Source organism: Dipodomys ordii, unplaced genomic scaffold (assembly GCF_000151885.1).
Source record: "Dipodomys ordii isolate 6190 unplaced genomic scaffold, Dord_2.0 Scaffold11, whole genome shotgun sequence".
Taxonomy (NCBI): Eukaryota; Metazoa; Chordata; class Mammalia; order Rodentia; family Heteromyidae; genus Dipodomys; species Dipodomys ordii.
Window position 1 is genome coordinate 20,254,667 of NW_012267227.1, and position 18,643 is coordinate 20,273,309.

Sequence of the window (18,643 nt, forward strand, 5' to 3'; positions counted from 1 at the left end):
AAAGAAAAGACCCTTTTCAAGAGAACAAGGACCTGAAGGAGAGAGAATACAAAGATGCTTCAGAAGAGTGTGGGGGGACACGAACAAGTTAAAAATTGGTGTTCTTCTACAATGACTTCAGTATCTTCTTTTCTAATATATAGTTCAGCACTTTCAAAAATATAATTTCTTGTATTGTCAATACTTGTTTAATGTATTTATCTTACCAAATTAGCTCAAACTCCAAATGCTTAACTGATAATAGGAAAATGTTTATAATTCCATGGTGGACAATAGCCCATTTGGTGTTGAATGTATTATGTTTTCCCTCCTCTAGCTCAAGGAAAAGAACCCATAGCCTTGTTCATGCTAGGCAAGCATTCTATCAATGGAGTTATATCCCCAAGCTCACAGACTTAAAGCTGCAGAATTTTAGATAATGAAACTGATATGCAGAAAACCACTGCTCTAGTCACCCATACCAACTATTTGGAGATAATATGATCATACTACAATACAACTGAAGGTGTGCAATGCACTGAAATGATATAAATTCCTTACCTATGTTAACTTACTTAGGTCTTTGCTCTAACTTTCTACACCTAATCCATCCAATTTTATTGGCTCTTTTAGACAGAGTCAGAATCCTCATTTCTCACCAACCTGTCTCCTTTATCACCTCTTTTCTGGATTGTAGACAGGTCCCCGATAGGAACTCAATAGCTCTCCACACGGCACAGTACCATCATCCTTTCGGTTCTATCACACCTGTGTTCTAAAACCTGTACGGCTCACATACACTATTTGATCCTCCCCTTCCATCTCCATACCTCATCTCTCACCCTACTCGTGACCTTCTTTTTGTTCATTTTGCTTAAATTACAAGAGTTCGTTCATCTTGTTTTTTTCCATAAGCACTTGAGGCTTGGGTCTAATTTCCTTTCTACCTGGTGCTCGGCTCTTTACACAGCTAACTCTTCTCTTTAAATTGAGTTCAACTTACCTCACCAATAAAGCTTTCCTAGACATTCTATTTGTCCCTCCCAATTTCTTTTTTTTTTTTGTCGGTCGTGGGGCCTGAACTCCGGGCCTGGCCGCTGTCCCTCCGCTCTTCAGCTCAAGGCGAGCGCTCTACCGCTTGAGCCACAGCGCCACTTCCGGTTTCCTGGTGGTTTATTGGAGATCAGAGTCTCACGGACTTTCCCGCCCGGGCTGGCTTTGAACCGCGATCCTCAGGTCCCAGCCCCCAGAGTAGCTAGGATGACAGGCGTGAGCCACCGACGCCCACCTTGCCGACTCCTCCCTTTCTAACACACTGTTGCTTTTACCTGCGTGCTGTCTCCTCAGCTACGGCCCTGACGCCAGGCCGCCGGCCGGCCTTGCCTGCGCATGCGCCCGGCGGGCCTCACGCAGCAGCCGGTGCACGCGGCACCGGGTAAGCGCTCTGGATTCGATCGGCAGCGAAGTCCCCTTTCTGGAAAGCGGCCGGCCTCGGGCTCAGAGCACGCTGAAGCTTTCTGGCCCGGGCGCGGGACTGGCGGGCAAACCCAGGAGGGGCCCGCGTCGAGGCGCCCGACCCCGACGCTACCCTGACCTCTGACCTCGGCTCACACCGCGACCCCACGGACTCGAAGAGCAGCGCGGCCGCGCGGGGGGAGCCCAGGTGTGCGGTTCCCTTCCTGGCGCGGCCCCACCCGCCACCCCGTCTTACCGACGCCGACCCCGCGCCCCGGGCCGGGCGGCGGGGGCCTCCACGCAACTTTGGCGCCCTCACTTAGGTGCCCAGGACACGCCCGAACTTTTTAGTTTTTTTTTTCCTCTTATTTGAGCCAAGAGGCCATCGCCAGAAGGACGGGCGCCGCGGTGGCGTTCACTCGGTGCTCCAGGGATCCTGGGGGGGGACCGGCGACTGGGCCGCGACGTCGCCCCGCGGACAGGCAGCGGCGCGGACCACACGGGCGAGGACCCGCCTACGTCACACTTGCGACGCGCCGGCCTCCAGGTCCCGCCGCGCATGCGCTCGGCGGTCAGCATGCGGGTCGCGGCCCTGATCAGGTAACGAGTCGCCAGGCCGCCTCCGCCGTCCCTCACCGGCCCCCGGCCGCCGCCCCCGGGTGCAAGGATAGGGCGTCCGTGCTGGCGCCCCGGGCCGGCCTGGTTTCTCCGGGACACCGAGAGGCGTCTGCGGGCGTTCCCCGGCCAGCGGGGCCCGGTCCCGGCGCGCCCGGCCTGGGAAGGGGCTGAGGGCCGGCGCCGCGGCCTCGCCCCGGCCGGAGGCTCGGAGCTGCCGCCTTCCCCGGGGCCGCTCCCCCGGCGCGGGCCCTCGGAACCGGAGTGCGGCCCTCCTCCTCCCCTCCTGGCGGACGGCGGGCGACAGTGTCGTTTTGCTCCTTTTTCTTCTGTTTTTGAGTTCGCTACCCCAGGGTGCGGCTGCCTGCGAGACTCCGGTTGTTGGAAGCGGCCTTCCCGCATCCTGCGCACGCACCCGCGGGCTGTGTAGAGCCTCCCATTGAGGTGTCGGAGGTTGTCAAGTTCTCTAGCCCAGACCCGGCCCCACGGCAGCGTTTCAAACACAAGAGCATCAGCTCGGGAGTTCAGACTCCTTGTCACCTGTGCCAGACTTGGATCAGAATAGTGTCCCATACACTTTTTAAATCGTTCTAAAGCAATAGACTCGGTAACGATCCTAAGTTGGCAATCGACCGGTTAAAGATTTCTTGATAAAATGCTCCCATCTTTCCTCAGTGGCTGGACTCCTTTCAGTTACTTGGACTTTCCCGCCAGTTTTAGACTAGGCCACAGTGGGACAATAAACACTGCAATTCAGTAAACTCCCCCTGTAAAGTAGCCCAGTAAATAAGTTATTCACATTCATTTGGTCAAAAGTGGCAGAGGAATGCAAGCCAGTTGAAGGCAGAAGTATGGGAGAGAAGTAAAGATTGTCATAGTTCATTATCCTCTTCAATGAAAAGCTATGTTACTATTAAAATGAAAAAACGCAATGTTTGGAAATTGTTACATTTAAAGAGCTATATAGATGTCAGGAAATACATAGTTAATGAATACACAAGCTATATATAGTATTGCACACACTTATATGAACGCCCATGTATTACATACCTATTATGTAATTATTACATATAAAATAGGCATTTAAGCAACACAAGATTTGCCACTCATGTGTCTGTGTATGTATAGGAGAGGCAAACATACAGAGATTGAGAAATAAGGTGTGTTTTAGGGAATAAGTGAAATATTTAAATAGCTTTAGAACATACAACCTTGTTTTCCTAATAGGCATTTTACTAAGTTTATCGTACTATGACACCTGGGATTTTCTAGACAAGTCTTTTTTTTTTTTTTAAACTGAGGCATGTAAACCTAAGCACATTGACTAGCTTAGTTTAGTAATTAATTTAGGAATTAAAAGTCTGGGTCTGTAGACTTTTCCACCTAACATGTATTGTCATGCCTGGTATCTATGGGAGATTGGTTCCAGGACCACCATGGATACTCACATCTGTAAATGCCAAGTGCTTCATGTAAAATGTTGTATACAGCTCAAGTACACTCTCCTGTATAATCATCTCTGGATTATTTATAATGCCTAATATAAATGCCATGTAATTAGCTGTTGCATGTCATTTCTTAGTGAATAATAACACAAAGCTGAGCAACAGGACCCGTACCTGTAGCTGGTATTGTATGTAGTTACTCAGAAGGCAAGAGCTGGAGGGACATGGTTTGAGGTAGCCACCCTCCCTCCCCATCTCTTTCGTCAAACACTGGGAAGTCTATTCCCAGTTATGTGGGAAGCATAGGTAGGAGGATTGCAGTCTGAGCCTAGCTCTGGGCAAAGAGTACAAGACATCATCTTCACAATAAACTGGAGTTCAGAACTTCAAAAGAACTGGAGTCTTGTCCAAGGTAGTAGAGTGCTTACCTGGTAAAAAGTCTTTACGTGTTCAGTTAGATTCTTTTTCCCAAAAAAGTTTTTTGACTTGCAATTGGCTGAACTCATCTATCAGCTATTCAGTGGAGTTCTAAATGAGAGTGATGTGTTTGGCATTTAGCAAGGTTGTTTGCCTTGGAAAGCCTTTGTTCCTAAGGTATTCAGCTAACATTTTCCCAGACACCAGCATTCTAGAGAACTCAAATTAGGAATTAATATTGTGAAACTTGGAAATATCAGCCTATTTTAAAATAAATTGTAAGGCTAAGTTCTGACTGAATGCACATTGTGATAGTAGAGCATTTCCCTTTTGTTTGGGGGAAAGTGAGCAGTATGTTCACTGAAGGAAGTTGTGGGAAATCTGCTTAATGGCATGGAATATCAATCTGAAGAGAGCATGGGTTTTTAACATTCCTTTTGCCCCTCATCCTTTCCTTCCCACTGAGCCCTTCTGAAATCAGGGTTGCATATACCATGATGGCTGAAGTACTGATACTTTTCATTTGGGTTTTCATCCTTACAGATTGAAACTAAGTATATATCATGAAGTTGGAAATCAAACTTAATTTGATTTGTGATAGTAGCCAGTAGTTAGATTTCTCACGATGGAACAGATTATTGTTATTATTTACAGTATTTCATCTAATGAGTATATCTATCTGGGATGTAAATTCCAAAACATTTTTCATTTGTTAAAGCATTTTATTGGAGCCACTATTCCAAATACCATACTTGGTTTAGAGTTCTTTGTTATAATGCCATGTAATTTCATAAGCTCTTAAAAGGAGCAACTTTAAGACATTGAGATATATTTGCTTATCTTAAAATTTAGAAATTAATGTATTATTACTATTATCTAATTGTGAAACAGTCCTTTTATTCAGAATAGGTGAGGAAATAATGTATTCTGATATCTAGTGATTCTATGTTGTATTTTGGTCAGTAACCTGATAATCATCTGCTCTCTCTCTCTCTCTCTCTCTCTCTCTCTCTCTCTCTCTCTTTCTCCCTCTTTCTCTCCCCACTTTCTCTCTCATTTGTTTTTTAGTGGTGGGAAGGACAGCTGTTATAATATGATGCAGTGCATTTCTGCTGGACATCAGATTGTTGCTTTAGCAAACTTAAGACCAGATGAAAACCAAGGTGCGTGTATACCTTTATGGGGAAGCTCTCCAGGTGACTGGAACTCAGCTTTGTAATTCTATCTTCCTGTATGCAGTAGGCAAAGAGAACAAAAGACCACCTTGCATTCAGCGGTGTTAGAAGTGGGGCCGTAACTAGAGCTTGGCATTTTTCACCCTTGGAAGCATCATTAATCCTATCCTTACTAGGTAGAGATACTGAAGCTTAGAGTTTTGTTAAATTTGCCAGAAGTAAAATAGCCAGTGCAAACATTCAGAAATGAGACTGGAACTCTCTCACTTCAGTGTGCAGTAATGTTCTACTGCACCACATGTGCAAGTGTTGCAGGCAGTGTACAAATAAAATACACGCTCATGCCTCAGAGAGGGTGGCAGGCAGACATGTTGTAATAGGTGAATGTTACTAGTGAAAAGGTACAACTCAGTTTTCTTACATTCAGGTCAAACATGAGACTTGAGAGTACATAGAGCAATTTATTTCCACCTTTTAATTATAGTCTAAAAATCTCATTTTGATTACTTTTTTCAATGAAATTTCTTGATTATAATTTTTTAAAGAATGAACACTTACCACTTCACTTTTTGTACTTTTGTTATGCTTATATAACTAGAGATATTAACTGCTAACTTTAAAGAAAAAAAAGCACTGACCTAACTTTATGCATTCTTACTTTTCTATGTGGTTCTTTTAATATGATCCTCTTAGTATCTCTTTTCTTTAACTTTTCCCAGCGTATGTTTTTGCTCTACTGTTATTTTCAAATGAATTAAGGAGTAGTGTATGTGAAAACATTAATCATAGTTCATGTCATGGAGATAATATATGGTAAATTTAATTGAATTATAACCTAACACTAAAGGTTTTCCTTTCCTTGGAACTGCCTTCTGCTGTATTTTTGTTTCTATATCCTTTTATAATTGCTCCTTTATTTTTTCTATAAATACTCAGATAGATTATGAGATTCTTGAAAGCAGACATCATATCTTGTATCTTCCATTAAGTGCTCCTGAACACTCAGCACAGTGATTTGTGTCCAGTAGGAATTCACTCAAAGCTTATTCATTGGGTCACTGAATAAGGAACTCGTTTGAATGATCCCTGGAGCTACAAGAATTTCTGTTAGTCAGTTACTTGAATTTCCTTTCATGATCAAAACCCAACTAACTGACTGTGGAAATGATGTGGAAAGTAGAGAATAAAAGCGTTTTATAAATAGCACAGATTCTTTACAGTCATGGTAAATGTCTAATAGTTAACATTAGTGATGAGTCATCACCAATTTTTTCAGAAGTAAGAGCTTTTTTTTTGTAAATGAAAATGGCATTCTAGTTCTAACTTTAAATAAGAAAGACTTTGAAGCTGAGCGAGAACCATTATGTAACTTCCATATTATGAAAGAAAAGTAAACTCTCAGGATTACACTATTACAAAAGAAAACATTCCTTTATCCCATATTGCTAGCCAGGATAGGTGGGTCTTTTAATCTGTCTTGATAGGTCTTAGTAGTTAAAAATCAGATGTTTATATTATTCATAATATACATATGATATGATTTCTCTCTCTTGAGTTTCTATCTTGTTTGCAGCTTTTCTACATCATTTATTGTATTCATCTTGTATGGAGTCATTAATATTTAATCTTCTTATGTGCATAGTTTACTGGCAGAGCAGTATAATGACAAGCGTGTCTTTAAATCATACCTGTTAGTGTGGAATGCAGACATTTATTTAAAATACTGTTAGTGATTAAAAATTTAAGAGTAAATGGAATTAGAATATTATTAAGGAAGAAGTGAGCTGAATCTACAGTAACTGTTGTAGAAGAGAACAGATTGCCACAGGTTGGTAGATCAGGGGGACTTTTGCTGATAATCAAGTGTAGTCAGTTAAGATCATTGAATGGCTTCTTTTGCCTTCTGACATGTTGCAAAAAGAACCTCAAAGAGGAATGACTACTAGCAAGGACTCTGGAACAAAATTGGTTAGAGAATATTGTGTTTTCAGTAGATAGTCTGGAAAAGATGTTCACATTAATGGGGATAATGTGCATTTGTTATAAAATTTATAAAACCATCTCGTGGTAACTTTTCTGACATGTTCATTAAAGTGCTTTGGACAACAGTGATTTATTTTATCTCATGCCAGTTTGACATGTAACAAAGTTACATTGTGGTGAAGATTAACTGGAGCCTAAAAAAAGTTATTTACCAGGTGTTTTTTTGTTGTTGTTGTTGTTTTGTCAATTGTGGGTCTTGAACTCTGGGCCTGAACACTGTCCCTGCGCTCTTCAGCTCAAGGCACACTCCACCACTTGAGCCACAGCGCCACTTCCGGTTATCTGATGGTTAATTGGAGATAACAGTCTCATGGACGTTCCTGCCCGGGCTGGCTTTGAACTGTGATCCTCAGATCTCAGCCTCCTGAGTGGCTAGGATTATAGGCATGAGCCATCCGCACCCAACTTTACTAGGTTTTTGAAGCCTGCAAAATGTTTTAGTTATTATACTGATAGCAGGATGTTTCTTTCTAAGAAGCACACATTCCTTTGAATAGATTGATTTAGTATAACAAGATCCTTTCACACTAAAACATTTAAAGATCCAGTCTAACTGTGGGTTGAGAGAAAACTAATAAAAGGTTTTTAGGTGACTTTGTATCTCTACTTCTTGCCTGGACCCAAACCAGACAGATTTATAATAATACTGTGAGTACCATTCTGCTGGAACCCAGTGTGTGTGTAAGAAATCTGGTGAGGCAAAATGAGATGGCTTATAATGTGGAGAACTTCCATTTTTCTCTTTGATGGACTAGTTAACATGTGAAATGAAGCCTTGGGCCTGTTTGACATATATAAATCCATACATATATATGTAGGTATCAAAACATACATATGCATCTGACTTATTTTATAGTGTATTTTTTTCTTAAACGTGTTGTGAACATTTTCCATTCCATTAAATATTATTCTACAGTAGTATTTCTGCTGTCTTCTTTGGCACACAAATACCTCCATGAAATATATGAATTCTGTAGATAGATAAAGTTAAGAGATGAAAGTGCAGTATCCTAGGAAAACATGCAGCAAGGACATCTGTTAGGCATAATTTTTGTGTGTCTATTGTAAATTTTTTGACATGCAATCCTTTTTACAATACCTTTGTATTAATGTATTTGGGAATTTATATTCTGGAGAACACACTTTGAAAAAAACCTCATTTTAAAAATTATATTAATGAATGCATTTGTATTCATACTATGCTGTGACGCATCTTTAAAAATAATCTTTGTAAATATTCACAATACTTTTTCTAAAAAAATAATTGAGATTAAAAAATGTATTGTTATATATTTCTAAGTCCATTCATTTCATATAATGTGGTCTAACATCTATTTTGAATATTTACCCATATTGATAATTTGTGAAAATATACCAAGAACATCTAAGTGTTTTCCAAAAAATACTGCTACTTACTAAGTAGTGACCTTGTGAATAACCTTGAATGATAGAAAAATATTTATATAATAAAAATTTTAATTGAATAAACCAATCAAAATTTATTGAAAACATTACTCTTCCCTTTAAACATTGTTGCATATAGTTATAATAATTTATTTATAGTTTTATTAGTAATTAGTAGTAGAGATGATTACGGCTGCTATGATCCAGATGGGACTACAGACAAATACACAGTGTTTACATATTATTCCATTGTATTTCTGCAGCTGTTATATTATAGGAAACTTTGGAGTTCTGTGCTGACTGCCCTTCGAGCTGTTCAAATCCATTTCATTTCACTCTGTTTTACTAATCCTTTCTACTTTCATTATTGCAGTGGGAACTGATGAATTGGACAGCTACATGTATCAGACAGTGGGTCACCACACCATTGACTTGTATGCAGAAGCAATGTCCCTTCCCCTGTACCGCAGGACCATAAGAGGCAAGAGCTTGGATACGGGACGTGTGTACTCCAAATGTGAAGGTGATGAGGTTGAAGACCTCTATGAGCTTTTGAAACTTGTCAAGGTATGTGGAGTAACTAGTTACTTTTTTTTTGGGGGGGGGTCTGGTCATGGGGCCAGAACTCTGGGCCTAGGCGCTGCCCCTCAGCTCTTCAGCTCAAGGCTAGCGCTCTACCACTTGAGCCACAGCGCCACTTCCGGCTATTTTCTTTTTGCTTATGTGGTGCTGAGGAATCGAACCCAGGGCCTCATGCATGCAAGGCAAGTGCTCTACCACTGAGCCACCTTACCAGCCCCCATTTTTTTTTTATTGTGAAAATACCATACAGAGGGGTTACAATTACATGGGCAAGGTAATGAGTATATTTCTTATCAAGCATTATTGCCTCCTCCTTTGTTTCCCCTTCCCATCCCTTCCCATCTCCCAACCCCCCCACCCCCCTCCAAAGTTGTAAAGTTCGTTTTTCGACATAGCATCTTGTATATCTCATTGTTGCACTGGGTCTACCTGTATCCCTATTTAAACAATTAGTTTTTTCCCTTCCCCTCCACAAATTATACCAACATAAAATACAGTGAAAGCAGGGGTTATACTGTGGGGGAGGGACATACAAAGCAACAAAGAAATCATCTTATAAATATGTTAGAAACAATTGCATGAAAGAAAAAACATTTGAATACTTATCTTGGGGTTCATTTTACCTAATATCAACTTATCTAACCTTTTCTGTTTGACTCAAACATATGCTAATTATTGCAAATAAGGGAAACCATGGGACCTAGGTTTCTTTGGGCCTGGCTTACTTTACTTAATTTAATTTTTTCTGAGTCTTTCCATTTCCTAACAAATGGGGCAATGTCATTCTTTCTGATGGAGGCATAGAATTCCATTGTGTATATATACCACATTTTCTTGATCCATTCATCTACTGAGGGGCATCTGGGTTGGTTCCATATCTTAGCTATGGTAAATAATGCTGCAGTAAACATAGTCGTGATGGAAGCTTTAGTGTGGTCTTGTTTGTGATCATTTGGGTAAATGCCCAAAAGTGGGATCGCTGGGTCATAGGGGGAGTCTTTTGAGGAACCTCCATACTACTTTCCAAAGTGGTTGAACAAATTTACACTCCCACCAACAATGCAGTAAGGTTCCCTTCTGTCCACATCCTCTCCAGCATCTGTTGTTATTAGAGTTCTTGATTATAGCCATTCTAACTGGGGTGAAGTGGTATCTCAATGTTATTTTGATTTGCATTTCTTTTATGGCTAGGGAGGTTGAGCATTTCTCCATGTGTCTATTGGCCATCCTTCTTTCCTCTTCAGAGAAGTATGTCTTTAAGGCTTTAGCCCACTTATTTATTGGGCAGTTGTTTCTTTGAGAATTTGTTCTTGGGGATTTAATTTTTTGAGTTCCAGGTATATTTTAGATATGAGACACTTGTCCATTGTATGGCTAGTGAAGATCTTCTCCCAATCGGTGGGCTTTCTATTGATCGTGCTAGCTATGTCCTTTGCCATGCAGAAGCTCTGCAATTTCATGCAATCCCATTTGGTGGACTACTATTTCTAATGGAAGAGAACAGGCAGAACACAAACAACACAGTTAATATTGGAGATTGTGAAGAGAGAATAAGGCAGCATCAAAGTGATAGCAGCTGATGGCAGGGAGGGCTGGGAGTGAGACTAGACCTTGTGATAAGTTAGAACTAACACAATTGAGCCTGCTTCAATGTGGTGAGAGAAGCATCAGTTAGGTACTTACATTGCACATACAATTCTATAAGCAACATGAACTTATTCTTGATATTATGTAGACAAAATTTAGAAGTATGGTACTCACAGATCTAGTAAGTATTCTATTCAGTACCTGTTTACTAGTTGAGATGCTTTTATAGTGAGCAGTGACCTTACATTTTCATTGATAAACAACTATTTGAATATAGTTTCATATTTTTCTCAACCATAAATTTTATCCAGTCAGCTGTACTCAGTTCACAAAAGGTGTACTGATGAAATAGGAAATTTTAAGCCAGTATTTCCTGGATGTCTGAAACATATTTTCACAATAAAAAGATAAATAAAAAGATTTCTATTCTTTCTTCCCCCAAAGGACATTGAATCATTTGCTCATTCTTCAGAGAAGTCCAACCTTCTCAGAAGTTCATGAAGTAGTGTTATGAACATTTCCTACTTGCAAATCATTGCTTTATGAATGTACTTCAAAATTAGTACTAGTCAGGCTCAATACCAGTTAAAGATTTTGATTTGAAATAAAAATATATAGGAATCACCTAAGTTCTTTCAAATTTGCTTGATTATAAGAGTTCTTATTTTGTATTTCAGAATTTTAAAGACAGAAAAAGAGTTGTTTTATAATTTACTATTCATCTACACATGCATAAGTAGATTCTTTTCACAGAAAATCACTGGGAGAGTACCTGCTAATTTTAACTATTTGGTTTATCAAAGAAGGAACTCAAATCCAAAATGTTTGTTAGTCAGAGATGAGAGTCTCACAAACTGCCCAAGCTGGCTTGAACTGCAAACCTCAAATTTCAGCCTCATGGGTTACTAGGATTACAGGTATGAATCATTGGTGCCCAACCTTGACTTTAAGACTTTAATATAAACCAATGTGACAGATTGGTGGAACTTAGAAGGAATTGAGTTGCTTAAAAATCGCAAACTTGGTAACAGGAAGCTCTGTGGTAATAATAGCTCTCCAAGAAATGGAAAGATAATAAATTACTAATCTATTTAATTAAAAATAGGCAGATTAGTAGTAATTAAGAAGAAATTTCCTTTCAGTCTATGCTGTCTTTGGAGAAATGGATGCTTTGCCATTATCTTTATAGTAACCATCAGTTATGATATAAATTATTGTTAATGTTAAATCTTGACAACTTCTGCTCTAGAATTTCATACCTGGTAATTATAACTATAGTTTAAAGAGATATTATCAAGTTGTCTTGAACTAAATAGTTATTTCTTTTCCTGTGTAGAAATATTCATTTCACTATGGGATGTTTTAAGGACATAAATATCAGAGATATATTGCTTTTATGAAAGAAATTGTATGATTAGGTTTTTATAGTTCAGTCCATTTCTGAAACACTGATACAAAAATTCCAAGAGAGGTCATACATATTCTAATGAATAATTGAGTAATCATATAAAAAAACTAATCTAGAAAAGCTGCAATTTTTCAAGTTAGTCTTCACTTGTTCTTAGAAGAAGATAGAACTGCATTTTAATTATCCTTTGAATATTAATGAATTACTGAATATATGTAGATTTAATTTCATGTTCAGCATTTATTTATAATACATTGCACTTTAGTGACTTTCATATGTAGGTTATTATTTTATTTTTTATGTTTCATTTCTCCTCCAAATATTAGAGCTGAGTTTTGCCTAGGAGATGTTCTAGTTTTCAGAGTCTCTAAAAGGACATTAAAGTAGTTAAGTCCAAAATGTGTCCTATTATTTTATTTGAAATAATTTATCTATTATGGAATCACCATGATATTGTTTTAATGTGTGATGTAAAACCAACATTGAATTGACTGTTTTCTATGTAGAAGCTTTAACAGAATGGGCATTATAGTAAATGTTTTCAAAATAAGGGATCTATCCTTTTGGAAGTGTAATCACTATCAGTAGTAAGAATAATTTCCAGCCTGACAATTTCATGAAATTGATGAGCAAACAGCTCTCCAAAATACTTTTGGTATCTCCACTTTAGAAAACATGCTTATAATAAAAATTACTTCATGACTTTCTTTTCACTTGAGATCTTGAGGTATATCTGAAGATATTTGAAGTGAAGAAATATAAAATGGCCGTAAGATTTGCAGGGGGCCCAGAATTAAACACGCACTTAGCCTTGTTCCTGGCTCTCCAACATTATGCAGCTTGCCTCAAGCCTTGTCAAGTCCCCAAAATTGGGACATTAAACCTGGTCCATTGGCACAGTAAATGCTCTTTAAGTATTGATTCTAGGCTCAACGAAAACTCAGTGATGGAGCAGAGCAGTCAGTGTCTTGTCCATTCCCATGATTCACCAGACTAGTATCTTGTGCATTCCCAGCTGCAACGTCACTGAGCTGTGCATAATTAGTCCTTTCAAGTGATTAGGTGAGACATGTGTAAGGAATTACATAATGAACGGTCTGTTTAGGAATAAAATATTGGGCAGTATTTGATAGGATTATAGTTACTAAACTTACCAGAGGCCCAGGGTCTCTACCTAAAGCCTAGAGAATACAACGCCATGCTCTTAGGGTAACTGTGGATACATCAAGTCTTGAAAACCAGGTATTGTGACGTCTCCAGCTGTGTTCTTTGTCCTCTAGCTTGCTTTTGGCTACACAGCATCTTTTCTGCTTCCATATGTAGTTTAGGATTATTTTTTTCTAGTTCTGTGAGATATTTTTGACTCTATATATGGGCTTGGGTAGTGCAGAGATTTAAAAAACACATTATTTTTCTAATCCATGAAGATTGAAAGTTGTGTGTGTGTGTGTGTGTGCGTGTTCGTGTTCCTTTTCAATTTCATCAGTGTTTGTATTTTTACTGTAGATGTCTTTTCCTTTCCAAGGTTAAATTTTTTTCCTAAAAAACTTTATGGCTATTATGTATGGGAGTTCTTTAATTATTTCTCAACAATCTCCTCATTGGTGTGTATAAAAACGCTACTTATTTTTGTGTATTGATTTCATATCCTGCTAGTACTTGATTTTTGAATGAGTTCTATTAGGAGTCCATTAGAATCTGTAGGGGTGCATGCGTGCATGTGTGCGTGCATGTGTGTGTGTGTGTGTGCGTGTGTGTGTGTAAGTTCTAGTAGTGAAGCAGGGTCAAAAATCACTACCCTGAAGATTTTGCAAAAGGAATAAGAGTATAATAGAGTTATAAAGCAACCTTAAGGTCATCAGGCTGAACCTCCTTGTATAAGAAATGAATTAGAGAAATACAACTGTGTAGAGCCACTCAAATACCTGGTGTCAAAAGTGAAAATACATGGCTAACTTAAGATTATGAGGATACTACTGGGAACTAGTGGGAGAAAGGAGAAGGCACATTGAAGAACAATGGGGCATAATAACGTAGTTCAGTAGTGGCAAAGAGTATGTTTAACATAGAGCTATGTTAGAGCTCCATGGCCAATTTTTATAGCTTTTATATGGCAATATAAATATAAATATAATCAGAGGCAATGATCATAGCTGTTTATTGTAAATATTGTGATCTTAATATTTTATATCATCGTATCTGTGTGTGCTCTCTCTCTCAGGAGTAATGGGTTTGAATTCAGGGCCTACATCTTGCTAGGTTGGTGTGATATTACTTTCTCAAGAAAGATAGTGAGACTCAAAGAGAAGAGGGTATAAAGTGATATAGATTAGAGAAAGAGTTGCTGCTGATGGTTTGGATGTAGTGATGGAGGATAAGGGCAGGGACACAAAGAAAGGACTCGGTTCCTAACTTCCTCATCTGTTTCTTTTTATGTTTTGAATTTGTATCTGTTACATCAGATTATTTTTGCAAGTACTTGTGCATGCTTGCATTATTATTTGCATGGATAGTATATCCTATCTGCTAGTCTATAATCTCAATTATATGCATAAAATATATTATCTCTATATTATATAAGCATTAAATTTGAAGAAGAAAAAATTTCTAGTTTGTAATTTCATTTAAATTTAAACATGTTTTATATTAAATATGTATTAGCAGTTAGTGTATTTGGCTGCTTGGTCAGTGTCTAAGCTCTGTGAGGAGGACTTAAGTTGAATTAATTTGAACCAGAGGGAAGGGAACATTTAAGAAAGAATTAGCGAAAGTAATTGCAGAAATGTGGCAGCATGAAGGAGAGGACTTAGAAAACGGTAGGTGGGCAGAATTTGATCAAGTACATTATATGCACTTGTAAACACCAGAAAGAAGCCCTCTTGTATAACTATATTAGTAACTTTAATATCCTTCTTTGTAACACTTTAAAGTGGGTCTCATTGTGCCCTTTTCATACACAGACCTAATGTACTTGTATAATTTTCACCTTTTGCCCTTACCTCCCCCCAACTTCCACCTGCTCTTTGTCCCTCAAAACAACCTGCCTTGCATATTATAATTATAATAATAATAATTATTATTATTATTATTATGGCAACATTCCAAAAACCTGTTTCTGGATTATCTCACTTAACATCTCCAGTTCCATTTATTTTTCTGAAAATGGCATAATTTCATTCTTATTTATAGCTAAATAATACTCCCTGGTTTATGTGTCACCTTTTCTTTCTCTAATTGATGGTTAGTCACCAAGCTTGGATTCTATATACTGGCTACTGTCAATAGTGCTACTGAAAACATAAAAGGTGTATACTGTCTTGGATGTTGATTTACATTCCTTTGGATATATGCCAAAATGAATATAGCAGAATCATATTGTACTTTCATAGTTTCACTTTCAGTTTCTTAAAGAACTTTCTAACTTATTCCCATAGTGGCTGGCTAAATTGATTTATTTGTATTCTTGTATTCCTGCCAACAGTATATAGGAGTTCCTTTGGGGGTCATCTCTCTCTGTCTCTCTCTCTCTGTCTCTGTCTCTCTCTCTCTCTCTCTCTTTCTCTCCCGCCCCCTCTTCCCTTCCCCCTGTCCCTCCCCCCTCCCTCCCTCCCTCCCCCCTCCTTTTTGGCAGTACTGGAGATTGAATTCAGGGCCTTGTATTTGCTGGGCAGGCAAGCAGTCACCCTACCACCTGAGCTGTGTACCCAGCTCTAGAATGGGACATTTAGAATTTTTTTTTCCCTATACTTGGTGTTTCTCACCAGAATCACACCTTTTAACTGATCCTTCTTTTGATATTAATACCATGAAAAATATGTACACCACTCATAGTTAAGAGTCTCTTTCCTTGACTTACTAAAATCTCTAATAAAACAGTGATTTAAAAAATATGTTCAGCCAGGCACTATTGGCTCACACTGTAGTCTTAGCTACTCAGGAGGCTGAGATCTGAGGATCGTGGTTCAAAGCCAGCCTGGGAAGGAAAATCCATGAGACTCTTATCTCCATTTAACCACCAAAAAAGCTGAAAGTGGGCTGTGACTCAAGTAGTAGATAACTAGCCTTGAGCAGAAACACTCAGGGACAGATCCCAGGCCCTTAGTTTAAATCCTGGCAACACACACACACACACACACACACACACACACACACACACACACACACGTTCAGATTGTCCCATGGGATAACAGAAAGGTAACAGACAACAGGAAAACATTATACTAGCTTAGTATTAGAGGTTCCTCCCCTCCCCATTTATGGAAAGAATAGATCGTTTCTGTGCAATCATCTTTGCAATCCCAATTCAGATTTTTTTTTTGGTGGGGGTTAGGAAATCCCTTCTGTAGCATATGTTGTAAAATACACTCCTGTACAGTTACTAACACTGATAAGGTCTTCAAATGTTCACACTTACTGTCTCCTTATTAAACCATATCTGTTAATGAAATCAGCATTTGGTAAAGGATGTTTGCAAACCTGTCTCCAAATAAAGATATGGGTAGGGATATGAACAGGCATTTCAAAGAGAAATAAAAGTACAAGCTCTCTCAGTGGGAGCTTGCTGTGACTTAAGCATGGTGTGCTGATAGAAACCCTATAAATTATTTGGCCTTTCTGAGGTTAGTTTGGCAGAACTCACCAGAAACCCAAAATACTCCTTTCACCAAACAGTTCCCCGTGGGGGGAAAAGCCACAGACACACTTGAAGATTTGTAAGTGATTGGCAGTCTAAACTGTGATGTCCATATACAGTGAAATGCTCTATGCCATTAAAAGTGAAGGTGCAGAACAGCATCCTTAAGTGTTGAGAGAGGGAAACATCTTTGTAAATGCGTTCGTATACATGCACATATAGAAAAACCTCTGAAGGATAACTTTCAGCCTGAATGTATGTAGTATTTGCATGCTTGGGTTTTTTTATTTTTGTTTTCTAATGAGCATGGATTGCTTTTGATGCTTCTTTGTTAAAGGCTTGACCAAAATTTAAAGACGTATAGACTGGTAGAAGAGAAAGGAAACCTGATAATCCGCAGGATGTCTGTGGTTGCTAGGTCCTTTCTGGAGGTTCAAGAGGAGCCTGTTTTTCTTTCAGAGCTGGTTTTTGAAAGCTCTGTTTGAGAGATTTTTCTTTTTTCCTGTGACAAATGTCTGTCATTTTCTAAACAAGAAAGCCTATGTCCCAGTTAGGTACATAGAGTTATTTTCACTCGCTCACAGCCTTGTTGTGTTAATACTGAATAAGCAGAGACAGCCTGGCTGGTGGTGAAAGATGGTGATCCAGCCTCAGGGCTTTTCTGGTCCCTCCTAAACCCCTGATTGCCAGGTTTTCCTAATTTCCCATTTCCAGGGCAGCACTAGCATGACCTTGCCTGCTAAATACGATGCTCTGAATGCCCAAGATTTTCACATGCATTTGGAAATGGGCAGCCAGGCAATTGTTTACAGGACTCCAAATGAACTGTGTGCACTCACAGCAAGTTTGATAAACACACATTTCCTCCTTTTATCAGTGAGATTTCAGAATGTGAAGTATGAGTTTCCAGTTTTACTCATTCTCCTCAACCCTTTTCCTGTTTAGAAACTTAGACATACTAATTGCATGCTGATCGGTCCCTGTTTTTCATTCTGCTTACTGGTAGTTGACGGCCAGTCCCAGTACTTACCTAAGCAAGGTTGAGCAAACCTTCAAAAATAAACTTTCCATGCATTCAACTTAAAGGAGATTCATACCAAGTAATGTAATGTGAGCACTAATTAACAGTAATGACTGCTAATCACTTTGCTTTTTATACTCCTTTAGGAGCACTGCTATTATCCAATGCAGTTAAGTAAAATGCTGTGTATGAATCAACAATGCAGCGTCCTCTTAGCAGCTATTCCTCACAATCAAGCTTTGCATAAATTAGAGTTAACTAAATTCGATTTTAATATCTGTGTTTCTACAATACTAAAGTATCTAGTTAAAGAACCTGAATATTAAAAAGACATTACCTGATGTATTTTGCAATCATCCTCGTGGATGAAAAACAGTATTGCGAATAAATTTTCTCACTATATGTGGTACTTTCTCATACTTATTTGAAATTGTGTGTGACTTTTCAACATCAAACCAACACTGATTCTGATATAAGCATGTATCCAGATCAATTATATGCAATAGGCTTATGTTTAATTTTTTATGAATTGTGTGTAGACTTCCTAGAGGATCTTACATATTTTTTAAATTATGTAGTCTATTTATATAAACTTGATTCATAAGATTGTACATTCAACATTCATTTTTAAAAGGTTGTTTGTATGTGTAGCGTATTATTAGACCATTATAAAAGCTTTCTGTTTACTTACATACATCCAGTATACATTGCCTCAGGAAGAGACTTAAGAAAAACTCATAAATTAATAATTTAAGGAAGTATATTCTAGTAGCATTTTGGCTAAGTTAATAAGTTAAAGTCAGAGTCACTACTAAGGACTTCAACAATGCCTTACTTTTTATTTGTACTGGCTTGTTAACTAGAGCTTTGTACTACTTT

General features: G+C 38.7%; 1 protein-coding gene across 1 annotated transcript in view; it reads left to right on the forward strand.

Moving 5' to 3' along the window:
- The first annotated feature begins 1,968 nt into the window (after positions 1-1,968).
- Positions 1,969-18,643, forward strand: part of Dph6 (diphthamine biosynthesis 6) — an 80,948-nt gene continuing 64,273 nt past the window's right edge. The window contains exons 1-3 of the mRNA XM_013010283.1: positions 1,969-2,034; positions 4,980-5,074; positions 8,907-9,100. Coding sequence (XP_012865737.1) covers positions 1,994-2,034; positions 4,980-5,074; positions 8,907-9,100 — 330 coding nt within the window. The 5' untranslated portion in view covers positions 1,969-1,993. The remainder of the gene's footprint in view (positions 2,035-4,979; positions 5,075-8,906; positions 9,101-18,643) is intronic.